We start from the raw sequence: 14,026 nt of genomic DNA, 5'->3' as shown, positions 1-14,026 counted from the left end.
CACTTGTCCAATTTAAAACATTTTATGGTAGGGGTAGTTTTTAAGATCAGGGTATGATAATATAACCAAATGAGAAAGAAAGGTTTACACAAATAGTCCTTTAAACAATGTACTTAAATTTTTAGAAAATGAAAAGGGTCTAAGAATTCTGAGACTCAGTAGGAAGAGAGCTAAAAAAATAATCCTGGAAAGCAAAAAAATGCCATTTGCTTATGCTATATTCTTTACCATGGCTCATTGGAAGCAGAGCCGGCTAGTCCTTTTACAATCTAATCACAAATTAAGTAACCTGAAAATGAAGATGTTTCCTTAACAAAGTGTTTATGCTTTATTTTGTTTCTTTCTCCAAATTTAAGGTTATAAAGAGTACTACAAAAATATAAAACTGATGTAAATGTATTACATAATAAACTGCAAACACTATTAGAAGCAAATGACTTTTTTCTTCAGGTTCTTAGGTATAAAACATACTCTTCATCCTTTTTTTTTCTTTTTAAGTATCTGAGAGTAAGTAAATCATTTAGAAAAGGATGGGACAGGCAGTGTATAGAGACAACTTATGAATGAGATACAATGCTTAGTGGTTCTACTCACATGGAGTCAGTTTTGACCAGCTGTCCATTTTGGCGAACAGCATTTTCACTCATAGAGCGTTCTCTTTTTAGCCTGCCAACTGCACGGATCTGTTAGGCACAAAGAAAGGGAAAGGAACAGAAAATATTCTTAGTAGTCTAGTAGTTGCTTAGCATCAAAAAGACCTTAATCTAAGGCTACTCACAAAATTAAAAAAGAACACAACCATGAATTACTGCTCTGTGTGTGTATTATATGCAGGGCATGTTAAGACAAAAACCTCTACTTACTATAATGCAGATAAACTTAGGAATGCTTATCTTCTTTATAAAAATAGTGACTTCTAGTTGCTTTTTAAGTCTCAACCTTACCTGGTACAATTATTAATATTTTTATTTATTACAATTATGCAATATACTTACATTCAGTTCAGTTCAGTTGCATCCGACTCTTTGCAACCCCATGAACCACAGCATGCCAGGCCTCCCTGTCCATCACCAACTCCCGGAGTTTACCCAAACTCATGTCCATTGAGTCAGTGATGCCATCCAACCATCTCAGCCTGTCATCCCCTTCTCCTTCTGCCCTCAATCTTTCCCAGCATCAGTACTTACATTACTTATGAACAATTCACAACAGCTTTTAAAGGCACTTACACTATAGGAAATGGGATATATTTGTAAATATTACAAATAAGGCTTTTGCTGCTGCTGCTGCTGCTGCTAAGTCACTTCAGTCGTGTCCGACTCTGTGCGACCCCACAGACGGCAGCCCACCAGGCTCCGCTGTCCCTGGGATTCTCCAGGCAAGAACACTGGAGTGGGTTGCCATTTCCTTCTCCAATGCATGAAAGTAAAGTGAAAGTGAAGCCACTCAGTCAGGTCCGACTCTTAGCGACCCCATGGACTGCAGCCTACCAGGCTCCTCCGTCCATGGGATTTTCCAGGCAAGAGTACTGGAGTGGGTTGCCATTGCCTTCTCCAAGGCTTCTGAGGTTAAACAAATTCAGATTAGTTTAGATATTTGAAAACTAAAAGTCTTACGTGCTTAAAAGTTTTAGCATTCTAGAAATAGCTACAATCTTCCACCTTACATGTACTTCTTACAAAATGTTATCATTGATCTCTTTCCATTAAAGAGATGGAATTAAAGGATGAATCTATGTTTCCTTCCCTTGAAATTAGGCGGGCTAGTGACTTCTACAGAGATGATAAATGTGCCTTCTGAGGTTAAGTTAGAAACAACACTAAGGCTTCTGCTTTTTTTCCCTTTCATTGTTTGGAACAACAGCACCAAGACCCAAGCGGCCACCCAGAAAGGCCACGTACAGTTATACCAGTCAATAATCCTGGCTGAGGTCCACACAATAGCTAGTATCAACTGACCTATGAGTGAGTAAGCCTTCAGACGACTGCAGCCTCAAGCTGTTGAGTCATCCCGAGCCTTTGAGACTTCCTAGCCTAGGCCCAGATAATATACAACAGAAACAAGCTTTTCCCACTGTGCTTGATGCCGATACCTCACTCACAAAATCCATGAGCAAAACAAGCAATTTCTTTCTATTTCAAGCCACTAACTTAGGGTGGTTTAATGGGCAGCAGAGATAACTGGGGCTTCCCTGGTGGCTTAGACAGTAAAGAATCTGCCTGCAATGTGGGAGCCCAGGTTCGATGCCTGGTTTGGGAAGATCCCCTGGAGAAGGAAATGGCAACCTACTCCAGTATTTTGCCTGGAGAATTCCATCGACAGGGGAGCCTGGCAAGCTACAGTCCATGGGGGTCACAGAGAGTCGGACACGACTGAGTGACTAACACACATACCCACAGGAGATAACTGAAACGATAATCATGAACTTTTCTGCTTAAAAAAAATTTTTTTTTTTTTTACTGGAAACACCTCTGGCAACTTAATGGTTAAAAAAAAATTTAGATTTTATTGTAAATGACAACTGGTGTGTAAACCAACAGACTTGAAGATTAACATGCTCAAAAATGCAAACCCGGTCTCTATAATGCTCTTAAAAAAGACTTGGGAATAGATCACCAGGGCATAAGCACCATCAGAGCAGAAAAAATCCTGCACTTCATGCCAACATAACTTAAAATCATACTAAGCAGCACATAACTTCAAAGCGTGGTTTAGATTTGGTTATGATTATGAACCATTTATCCATCTGAACAAAAGAAAAAAAAAAACAGAAAAGGAGTTGGCTTGGAGCCTACTGCAAGAGTTCTTTACAGTTAAACCAAAAGTCAAAATTATTTGAAGGTATTTATATATAAAAACTAATCCTGGACAAATCAATGTCCATAAGGTCTTTGTTTACTGGTTCTCCAGATTTATTCAGATCTTATCTCTCCCTCAAGAATCTGCTCAGATGCCTTAGTATTTTCCCCTATAATGGTCTGTTTTATTTTTTTTCATATAATTTTTAAAAGTTACACTTTATTTATAGTTATTACAGAATACCGACTATATTCCTTGTGTTGTACAATACATCCTGGTAGCCTTACACCCAATAGTTTGTACCTCCCACTCCCCAATTCTTAATGCTGACTCCTCCACTAATAACCGCTAGTTTGTTCTCTGTGTGAGTCTGCTGCTTTTCTGTTACGGTTGCTAGTTTGTTGCATGTTTTAGCTTTCACATATAAGTAACATCATATAGTATTTGTCTTTCTCTGACTTATTTCACTTAGCCTAATACCCTTCAAGTCCATCCATGATGTTGTAAATGGCAAAATTTCATTCTTTTTATGGCTGAGTAGTATTCCATTGTATTTGTATGTGTCTCTGTATGTATCTCACATTTCTTTATCCATTCATCTGTTGATAAGACACTTACTTCCATATCTTCTGCCAGAAGATGCTAACTTTCATAACAATGATATTTGTACGTATTGATCTTAACATCAATTAGAATCACGTGGTAAACATACTATACATATTATTACACCTAATTCTCTCAATAATCTTATGTACTTGGCATTATTCTTTCCTTTATTTTAGAGATGAGCTTTGCCTTGGAACAGTTAAAACAACTAGATGAAAGTTATGTGGTTAGTAAGCAGCAAAGTACGCCCTCAAAATTAAGACCAATTCTTAGGCTCAGTTTTTCGCTTCAGTGCTATACACTTTGGACATTTATCACATTTGACTAAAATATCACAATTATTGCAAGAGTAAACCCCACACAGGTTTAGAATCTAGGTCTACTGAGGGAAATCCTGGTAAAAAATTTTCTATCACTCAGAAAAAAGGGGGTGATTTACAAAAACATAAGTGCCACTTATTTATTATTTTAAAATAAAATATTATTTTAATAAAAAAATAGTCATTCATGACAGTGCTCAGCTTGTTTTCAGGCTGGTTATTCACACCAAGCAGTGTCTAAAACAGTGGGATCATGAAGATCAGAAGGCAAACAAAACTAAAGGAATATCAAAGGGAGGGTTTCTCTTCTGGCAGAATCCTCATTCCGACAGTATTATTCACAGCTGTAACGGTCTCTCCCTCACTCAGACCACTGTGAAGGAAGTGTGTCTCACTGCACTGTCTTACACAAAAGCTCAAAAGATGTCTGTTAAATACAGTCCTGCAAGTACCTCAGTGCCTTTTCATCATGTGAAGATTCAAATTTAGTACTTTTCATCAAGCAAATATGTGGAATGTCTAAACTGGCACCAATAAGTGTATTATCTGACTCACCTCAGCAGAAACGTCCAGCCTAAGAAAAGGCTATACCTAGTACTGGGAAACTGCACTCCTGTAGGTTATGTGCATGATTTACTCTCTTAGGAAGGACTATATGAAAGATGAAAGACAAAGGCAGTTTCATTACCAATAAAAACTAATCTTTGCATATTGTCTTTTATTAGAATCATGACAACATAGGAATTCAGGAATTATAATGAAAAAGTTGCAACTACAGAAAGGAGTTTTACAAGACTAGCCTTAAATCAACAGCAAAGGCAAAATCTGAACTTCACTACTAACATCTTATTAGTCCATACACTGCCATATTTAGGTCAAAAGGGGTAGTAACCTTACAAAACACAGTAACTCAGTAGAAACTTTGGAGCAAGCAAGAGAATAGGTAGTGTCAAGGGGAAAAAAAGAGCTTTTGCCAACTGCCAGATTTTATAACAAAGTGATGCATTAATTTTTTCCCATGCTAAACTTCCTCAAATTGTCTGAATTCCTTAAAGTGACTCCTAGCCATAAAAGCTCTTCAAGACTCCATGAATGTTAATGCCTTTCACAAAATTGTCATTTTCCTGAAATATGATATTTAAATTAAAAAAAAAAAAAGCACAGTATCTTACTTCGAGTATCTATAAACCAGAATTTATAGCAATCAATGGTCCATGCAGAAGGATATCATTACATATTGCTAATGACATGATTTATAGGCTCTTGATGCCTCTTTAACTTTTGCTGTTGCCTATGTTATTTCAAATTCAGATGCTGTTAAAATTCTAGTACTTACTTCTTCATTTTGAGGGGTTGGAGCAGGTCTTTCTAAATCCAGAAAATCTAGTGGTCTTTCACTCAGCGTAAGCACACGAGGTGGTGTTTTTAGAGCCAGAGGCTTAAAGGGAGTTGACTGTATAAGGTCAAGATCTGCTGGTCTTGAAAATGGAATGTCTTCATTATTTCCTGAGAGTAAAAACAATAAAAAGGAGGGAGGTTTTTAAAAAGATACTGGTTTTATTCAAATGTATTTGCCACTGCACACCCACCAGGAATAGCTAAAATTAAAAAGGCTAACAATACAAAGTGTTGGCAAGGATGCGGAGCAAATGGAGCTCTCATATGTCACTGACGGGAACATAGCAGGGTACAACCAATTTCAAAAACAGTTTGACAGCTGTTCATAAAGTTAAAAGTCATAACTTATAATGTGATCTAGCAACTTATTCCTAAGAGATATGAAAACATGTGTCTTCATAGCAGCTTTATTCTTAATAGCACTAAAAAAGGAACAACTCAAATGTCCACCAACAAGTGAATATATGAACTAATCGTGGTATATCCACATAGTGGAATATTAGAAATAAAATGGAAGAAAAATCGATATAAGCAATATTATGGAAGACTCTCAAAAATGTAACACTAAGCAAAAGAAGCCAGACCCAAGAGTATATAATACAGTGTATCATTCCACTCACACAAAACTCTGGGAAAGATAAATCTGATCTCTGGTTATGAAAAGGAGATTACGGTTGCCTGGAATTGAGGGGTAAGAACTGAATAAAAAACCTTTTAGGGTGGGATAATGAAAAGTTCTCTATCTGGACTGTGGTAGAGGTTACATAGGAGTATACTTTTGTCAAAAATCATCAGGCACGTAAATACTACTTCAATCATTAGTTGAACCATTAACAAATACCATTTGAAATTTCAGACTACGGTAATCAATAAGCTCTGTGAAGAGAACGTCAAGCTGCATTTCTCGATCCCTTTTCTGTGTGCTCAGTCGCTCAGCTGTGTCTGCCTCTTTGTGACTCCACGGACTACAGCCCATCAGGCTCCTCTGTCCATGGAATTTTCCAGGCAACAACACTGGAATGGGCCCCAATCCTTTTTCTAAATATTTTCAAAAGTTCCAAAAGTTTTCACAAAAATATATAAAATAAAGGTTTATCAGACAACTTTATAAACAAATATAAAATACCTGCTACCACAATTCTCTCTGGAACTTGCATAATCACACTAGCGTTTGAAACTCCTTCTTGAAATCCTTGTTCCAGGTCAGCATTTGGTGGTGCTACCTTTAATTTTTCTGGGACCCTCATTCGCTGACTAATACCTTCGGTGTATTCCATTTCATACTGAATTCGACTAATTTCCGCCATCTCAGCAGCAGTGGGAGAAGGAAAGGCCGCCCCACTCACTCTGTGGGCAAAAAATTTACAGACGGGGTGAATGAGTGCTAAAACGCCAGTCTTCTCTATGAGGTGAAGTTAGAAGACAATACCTTTTAGAAAGAGCACAAGAAGACTTCTTGTTTGTGAGTACTGAACGCATACAAAGGAAAAATACAAGATTGAAGAAAACGCTTTTCTCAAACATAATACCTCCCCACTTAGTTGAAGTTGCACCTTGAGGTTATTACTAAAGAGCAAATTTTTAAAATTTGTGTATAACTACAACATGAATATGCACACACATACACTCTCCTCTTCACTGCATAAACAGATAGGCATGCTGCTTGTAACTAAAAACTGCCAAAAATAAAACTCAAATAGAAATTTCCTAGTGAAGGGAAGCTGCTAGGACTTTATAAAAATGAAATTAGAAACTGCTATCATGCATGGAAAAAATAAAACTTTTTAATGATGAAAATCAGATTCAGAAGGCAAATAATGTTAATTCTAAATTTACTAAAAAAGAAGCAACCCCAAGTTTCACAAAATACAAATTAAAACTTCTCTTACTGAATGTATACGTGATGACTGAGATGAAATGAAATACAAACAAAGAATATACATTAATAAATTCTTAATGTATGCATTCATTTTGAGGGACCATAGTGTGAAAGGTTCACACTATTCATCCTTTGTACTGAATATCATATTTGCATGTATATTTTAAAAAAACATGACATGCCTTCAAAGGGAAAGGCAAAACATATGCGCTGCAAAATCTTCTAAATTAGAGAAGAATCCATGCTCCAAGGAAAGGCAGCAGAAAGGAAGTTGCCTGAGATAAAAAATGTTGATCAAAATGTAAAGATGATTAGCCTGTGGGCAATCAGCTTTAAAGCCACTATGTCTCAAGCCTATAATACCAGCTCAACTGAATAAAATGTCACTGACCTTCCTAGTGATGTGTCATTGCTTGTTCTTTTACTCATTTTTAATACAGTAAACACACGTCTATAAAAGCTATTAAAATACTGCTACCCTGGAGTTGTTTACTTTACACAACAATTCCCCTACAGATCTGAACTTTTTTGGAGGTGTACATAACAACACGGACACTGCTTTTCCAGCTGTAAAAAAGAAAGAATAAAAATCAGTATTTCAACAATTCATTTCATATGAAAACTATGAATCAAATATCTACTTAAAATTATTTTTGGATTTCATCCAAAACCAATGTTCAAATCTCTCCTAAAAAGAGTTCTTCTCTACCTCAAAAATCACAAGGGCTATTTTAAACATAGTCACTATACTATGATTTTGCAAACAGGGTCAAGAAAAGCTAATCAAACATGTATACAAATGTGAAGTCAGATTAGAAGAAAACATTTTGTCACAAAATTCCTCTAAGTATTATATTCTGAAGGGGGGGAATATCCTTTTCTTTTTTAGACTAAGTACAAATGAAGAAATCACAAAGATAATATAAAGGGCAGAAAAATGTATTTGCGGTAACTTAATATTTGATGTATAAGTAATGATTTCTTTAAAAGCAAATAACTTTGAAAACTAAATTACACTAAGTTTTCAGCAAAAGATATTATATTTAAGTCAAAGTCAATAAAAATTAAAGATAATAAAAAAATTAAGGAGTATAAATTTAAGTCATAGTGGGGACATTTCTTAAACTTCATGTCAGAGACACATCACACATCTCAAACTCTATGTCACTGACATGCTTTGCAGAGTTCTTAGAGGTTGGTTAAGGGGCTAAACCCTGACAATTTGTTAATTATGACTGCTAACTTGCACCTTTTATTCTTTACCAAAATGTGTGAATTTTAAGGATCTGGCATGCATATGGATTACAGACTAACACAACAGACCCAAAAGAAAATTTTTACTCACAAATGTGTACCAATTACTGCTTGCTCTTTAGCATTATCTGCTTCTGTGCTTCATATTAAATCCATTAACTTGCCTCAGCATGCACGTGCTGGGTTTAGAGCCACTGTTGTCCCTGGGGGAGAAAAAACAGGAGCTAACTGGAAAACTAAATGATACTGACATCAGAGATGCATTGCTGGAAATCCTCTGAATGATGAAAGCCACTAAAGATGCATAGCCTTACGTTAAAAAAAACAGTAAGATAAATAAAGAAAAAATGAACAAACTTACCACTAATTTTAGGCCTGGAGACAAAGCCCTACAACCATTCACTAGTTAATACAAGACAAAAGACTACTGTTTCTGATTTGAATTTGGAAAAACATAGCTGACGAAATATATATGTTTAACAGAATCTTAATACTGAGGCATATATCCTTAATATTTAATACTTAGGCATATATCCAGCTACTTTTATTCAGTATTTAATTTCATTCATAACTTTAATTCAGTATTTAATTGAACAAGGAACACATGCACAGGGTATAAAGTACACCAGGACATACAGAACAATAGAGCGCCCCACGGACCCTATGCTACATAACAACTCAGGTCCCCAGAGGCAACCTCTCATCAATTTCTGTGTATCACTCTAAATAAGAAATGAGACACTCTTCTTATACTTACATATACATATGTCTGAAGCACAGTAAAAGCTTGTATTTGGAAATACCACTGAAAGAGACACTTCAAAAGGAGTACAGCCTTAAGACATTATAAACTGAAATTTTATAATAATAAACAAGGGATGCAAATTGCTAGAACAGTATTTCCCCAAAATGTGCTATTCTCCGCACTCCATTTACTATATTTTAGCCTTTGTATTAACTTTCCACTACAGAAAAACATCTATTTCTGCTTTATTGACTATACCAAAGCCTTTGACTGTGTGGATCACAATAAACTGTGGAAAATTATGAGAGACATGGGAATACCAGACCATCTGACCTGCCTCTTGAGAAACCTGTATGCAAGTCAGGAAACAACAGTTAGAACTGGACATGGAACAACAGACTGGTTCCAAATAGGAAAAGGAGTACGTCAAGGCTGTATATTGTCATCCTGCTTATTTAACTTACATGCAGAGTACAGCATGAGAAACGCTGGGCTGGAAGAAGCACAAGCTGGAATCGAGATTGCCGGGAGAAATATCAATAACCTCAGATATGCAGATGACACCATCCTCATGCAAGAAAGTAAAGAACTAAAAAGCCTCTTGATGAAGGTGACAGAGAATGAAAAAGTTGGCTTAAAGCTCAACATTCAGAAAACTAAGATATGGCATCTGGTCCCATCACTTCCTGGCAAATAGATGCGGCAACAGTGGAAACAGTGTCAGACTTTATTTTTGGGGGGCTCCAAAATCACTGCAGATGGTGATTGCTGCCATGAAATTAAAAGACGCTTACTCCTTGGAAGGAAAGTTATGCCCAACCTAGACAGCATATTAAAAAGCAGAGACATTACTTTGCCAACAAAGGTCCATCTAGTCAAGGCTATGGTTTTTCCAGTGGTCATGTAGGGCTGTGAGAGTTGGACTGTGAAGAAAGCTGAGTGCTAAAGAACTGATGCTTTTGAACTGTGGTGTTGGAGAAGACTCTTGAGAGTCACTTGGACTGCAAGGAGATCCAACCAGTCCATCCTAAAGGAGATCAGCCCTGGGTGTTCATTAGAAGGACTGATGTTGAAGCTGAAACTCCAATACTTTGGCCACCTGATGCGAAGAGCTGACTCACTGGAGAAGATCCTGATGCTGGGAAGGACTGGGGGCAGGAGGAGAAGGGGACGACAGAGGATGAGATGGCTGGATGGCATCACCAACTCGATGGACATGAGTTTGGGTAAACTCTGGGAGTTGGTGATGGACAGGGAGGTCTGGTGTGCTGCGATTCACAGGGTCACAGAGTCAGCCGAGACTGAGCAACTGAACTGAACTGAACTACATATCATGGGTCTCAACATTTCATTCGACAGCAACATCTTTGCTTACAAGACTTTCTGAGTTTGTAAAGTATCATGGATTTACATCACCCAAGATGGGCACTGAAAAGACAACTTCTAGAAAAAGCCAAATTCTCCTGTAGCCAATCTGAGATACTTACAAGGTAGATTAAACTTTTCTACTAAGATTTAACATTGTACTGTTCCAATTACTGGCTTTTCTGCTTAAGCAAATTAGATCAAAATCTCATTTTTTTTTCTCTCTCTCTCTCATTAGACTATGACATTTTTGGTAGTATCTTTCGGCAAAAAAGAAAATAAATTTCTCATCTGGAGTTAAGACATTAACTCCAGTTTTGTCACTTACAATCTACTAGGTACATGATTCTCTGTGATATAACTAAAGAGACAAAATCCTTTAATGTATACATACAAAAACAGGTAACAAAAACATAACTCTTACAAAAACCCCTCACCCGCAAACCACCTAGAGTCAAGTCACATCCACTTTCCCGTGACGGAAAGTGTCCTCAATTTGGGGAAATAATGAATCAAGCTTTACTTTCTCATTTTCTATATTAGAATGCTGGGATCGAAAGACACAGCCCAGGAAGTCACAGAAAGAACTTGGGTCAAATTGATTGTGGTTACAGAGATTTCTATAATTCCCCAAATACCAAAAAAAAAAGTCAGGTTGTTTGTCACTTATTGTGTGGACCTAGTTCAAGGCTTTTATACCGGTCACCCTATTTCAGTTCTCTTTTCAAGCAACTGTACTTAAAGAATCTGTCTGCAATGTAGGAGACCTGGGTTTGATTCCTGGGTTGGGAAGATCCCCTGGAGAAGGGAAAGGCTACCCACTCCAGTATTCTGGCCTGGAGAATTCCATGGACTGTATAGTCCATGGGGTTGCAAAGAGTTGGACATAACTGATTACCTTTCACTTTCACATTTAAATAATGGGTGTATAAGAAAGTCACAGCAGAGTAACCCAGGATTTTCATTTTTAAAGGAAAGTTACTGAAAAGTTGGAAAAATACGAGTTAATGAATTTTAAAATAAGGCTATCAATCCATAGAAAACAAGTTTCAACACCAGAAGGGAAGACAGTAACCGCTAAACTTTATAATCATAAAATGCGGTAGCCCTATCAGAAGGCAATGGCAACCCACTCCAGTACTCTTGCCTGGAAAATCCCATGGACAGAGGAGCCTGGTAGGCTGCAGCCCATGGGGTCGCTAAGAGTCGGACACGACTGAGCGACTTCACTTCACTTTCACTATCAGACAGGAAGGGATAGAAAACACAATTTCCTTTGGGGAAAAAAAAAAAAAAGGGCAAAACCAACTCACAAGTGCTTGCAACCAAAAAGATAGCAGGCCCTACACACAATTTAATTACACAGGCAGAGACTCTGAGGTACAACTAAATCGTTCTAATTCTCTCCCAATCTATTTTCCTAAGAGATTTTCCTTTGGGATCTCATTAGGTGATGCAATTAACACCGAAAGAAATGTTTTTTCCATCTAGGGAGAGAAAACATTTAAGATCCCTCAGTTCAAGTCTCTCCGTGGGGTGAGAGGCCTGTATACAACTGGTTCTATATTTGAAACAAAGGCGCTAAGGCTTTTTATCTTCTGCAACTAAAAGACACCACCACTTTTGAAAGGGTTCTCCTCCCTCGAGAATGCCTCTTGTAGGAGGCAGCCAGGGGTCTTCTACCACAGAAGGGGAACTCGTCCTGCAGACGAAGAAGGTCACACGCTGACCGAAGGGGAATCCGAGCTTTCTCTAGTTTTCAGCTCCTGGAAGGAAGCCCTGGAGCATCTCCCGACATCCACACCTGCAGCAAGGATGCTTCCTGATCGGCGCGACCAGGGGCCTCCCCGGGGCGCCTGGGCTTCCAACAAGGCCGTTCTTCTCCAACACGTCTCGCCTCCCCCCAGACAAAGTAAAAGCAAAAACAAACCAAAAACGAGTTTCAAAGAGACAGGCGTTGGGCTCAAGGTCATACTGGAAGGTTCCAGGACCTCGGCTGGGAAGCATGAGAGGAGACTACCACTCAAGCCTCGCTTGAAGCTCTTAGGACGCCCTTACGGTTTCCCACGCCAGAAACTATCTTCTACGTGGAAAACTCAATTTTTCGACCAAACGAAGGCACAGAACTAAAGCGGGAAAGGTTAGCCCCAGAACGATTGCAGCAGGGTGCGCTGCTCTCCCGTGCTTTCCTCAGACACTAAAGGGGGGAGCAACGCCCCGAGAAGGAGGAAAGGTCAGGGCTGAAGCGGGGAGGCCCCTGGGGAAGGACAAGACCGCACCACGGACCGGCTGGAGCCCCAGCCGGTCCCTCCATCGCCGGAGGATCCCGGCCGCGGCGCTAGGCCCCGCATCCGGCTCGGGCCGCGGGTCCCGGGTCGGGAAGACGTCAGCACTCACCCCTGGGCCCGCTGGAGGGTCGCCGGCGAGGGCCGCCGCCCGCCGGCTCCCGGGGCGCTCGGGTGGGCGGTCTCAGAGGCCGTTGGCCGAGCGCACGGAGGCGCCCGGGCAAATCACCGGCCGGAGACGCCCGCAGCGGGCGGGGAGAGCAAGAAAGACGCGAGAACGCCGGGGACTGGTCCCTTCCGGGAGCTGTAGTTGAGACAGGTTCGTGGTCATGTGACGCGAGGAAGGGCGGACGTAAGACGCACGCAGAGGAGCGGGGCTGTACGACGGCGATTCCACGACATCTTTGTTGTGGGCAAAGTGCCCCCACCGCATCCCGGGTTTAAAAGGTAAACCTTTGGTAGCTGGTTAAATAATTAGTTTTCAGGACTGTCCGCATCAAAATCAGGACTGGTGTGAGGCCTAATAATCTACATATTTCGCAAGCTCTGCAAGTGATTCATAAACACTATACTCCAATTTTGACGATTTTTCAAGCCCTCTGTGTCTCCCTTAACAGTGACCCCTACCCTGACCTGCTTTACTAACCCTTAAAGGTAAGGATCTCGGAAAAGAAGTTAGGTTTCACAGTAGTTAGAAGCCCTGTTTAGTTTCCAAGACCTGTTTGCTGTCTAACCACTTAAAGTGAAAGTGAAGTCGCTCAGTCGTGTCCGACTCTTTGCGACCCCGTGGACTGTAGCCCGCCAGGCTCCTCCATCCATGGGATTTTTCAGGCAAGAATACTGGAATGGGTTGCCATTTCCTTCTCCAGGGGATCTTCCCCACCTAGGGATCCAACCGGGGTCTCCTGCACTGCAGACAGACAACCACATAATCACTAAATTTCTAAGAGAAAGTCAGTACCTTGTTCGTCAACACTGGGGCGGACTGAAGCCAATTCAAGGAATACTTGAAGTCTAAAGATACTCTAGAGATGTTCAGTTCAGTTCAGGCGCTCAGTCGTGTCAGACTCTTTTCGACCCCATGGACTGCAGCGCGCCAGGCTTCCCTGTCCGTCACCAACTCTCGGCAGTTTGCTCAAACTCATGTCCATCAGGTTGGTGATGCCATCCAACCATCTCATCCTCTGTCGTTCCCTTGTCTTCCTACCTTCAATCTTTTCCAGCATCAGGGTCTTTTCCAGTGAGTCAGTTTTTAGCATCAGGTGGCCCAAGTATTGGAGTTTCAGCTTCATCATCAGTCCTTCCAATGAATATTCAGGACTGATTTTCTTTAGGATGGACTTGTTGGATCTCCTTGCAGTCCAGGGGACTCGCA

The 14,026-nt window shown here is 39.8% G+C and overlaps 1 protein-coding gene across 50 annotated transcripts in view; it reads right to left on the bottom strand.

Annotated features, from left to right (window-relative positions):
• MFF (mitochondrial fission factor) overlaps positions 1-12,933 on the bottom strand; it is a 54,667-nt gene extending 41,734 nt beyond the window's left edge. For 18 of the 50 annotated variants that reach the window (XR_014080691.1, XR_014080687.1, XR_014080688.1 and 15 more), the window contains exons 1-5: positions 12,764-12,933; positions 8,348-8,459; positions 6,250-6,470; positions 5,062-5,231; positions 595-683 (exon numbers count right to left, since the gene is read on the bottom strand). Coding sequence is in view for 44 of the 50 variants with exons in the window: in XM_081584765.1 (XP_081440891.1) it covers positions 595-683; positions 5,062-5,231; positions 6,250-6,430 (440 nt within the window). In the remaining 6 variants the exon portion in view is untranslated. Of the gene's footprint in view, positions 1-594; positions 684-5,061; positions 5,232-6,249; positions 6,471-6,552; positions 7,570-8,347; positions 8,460-12,763 lie in introns of all 50 variants that reach the window. The other 32 variants (XR_014080686.1, XM_081584719.1, XM_081584751.1 and 29 more) reach the window with 5 other exon arrangements.
• Between the last annotated feature and the right edge of the window lie 1,093 nt (positions 12,934-14,026).

This window comes from Giraffa tippelskirchi, chromosome 3 (assembly GCF_054371585.1).
Source record: "Giraffa tippelskirchi isolate mGirTip1 chromosome 3, T2T-mGirTip1v1.2.pri, whole genome shotgun sequence".
NCBI classification, from domain to species: Eukaryota; Metazoa; Chordata; class Mammalia; order Artiodactyla; family Giraffidae; genus Giraffa; species Giraffa tippelskirchi.
This window is presented reverse-complemented; position numbering and strand designations above follow the sequence as displayed.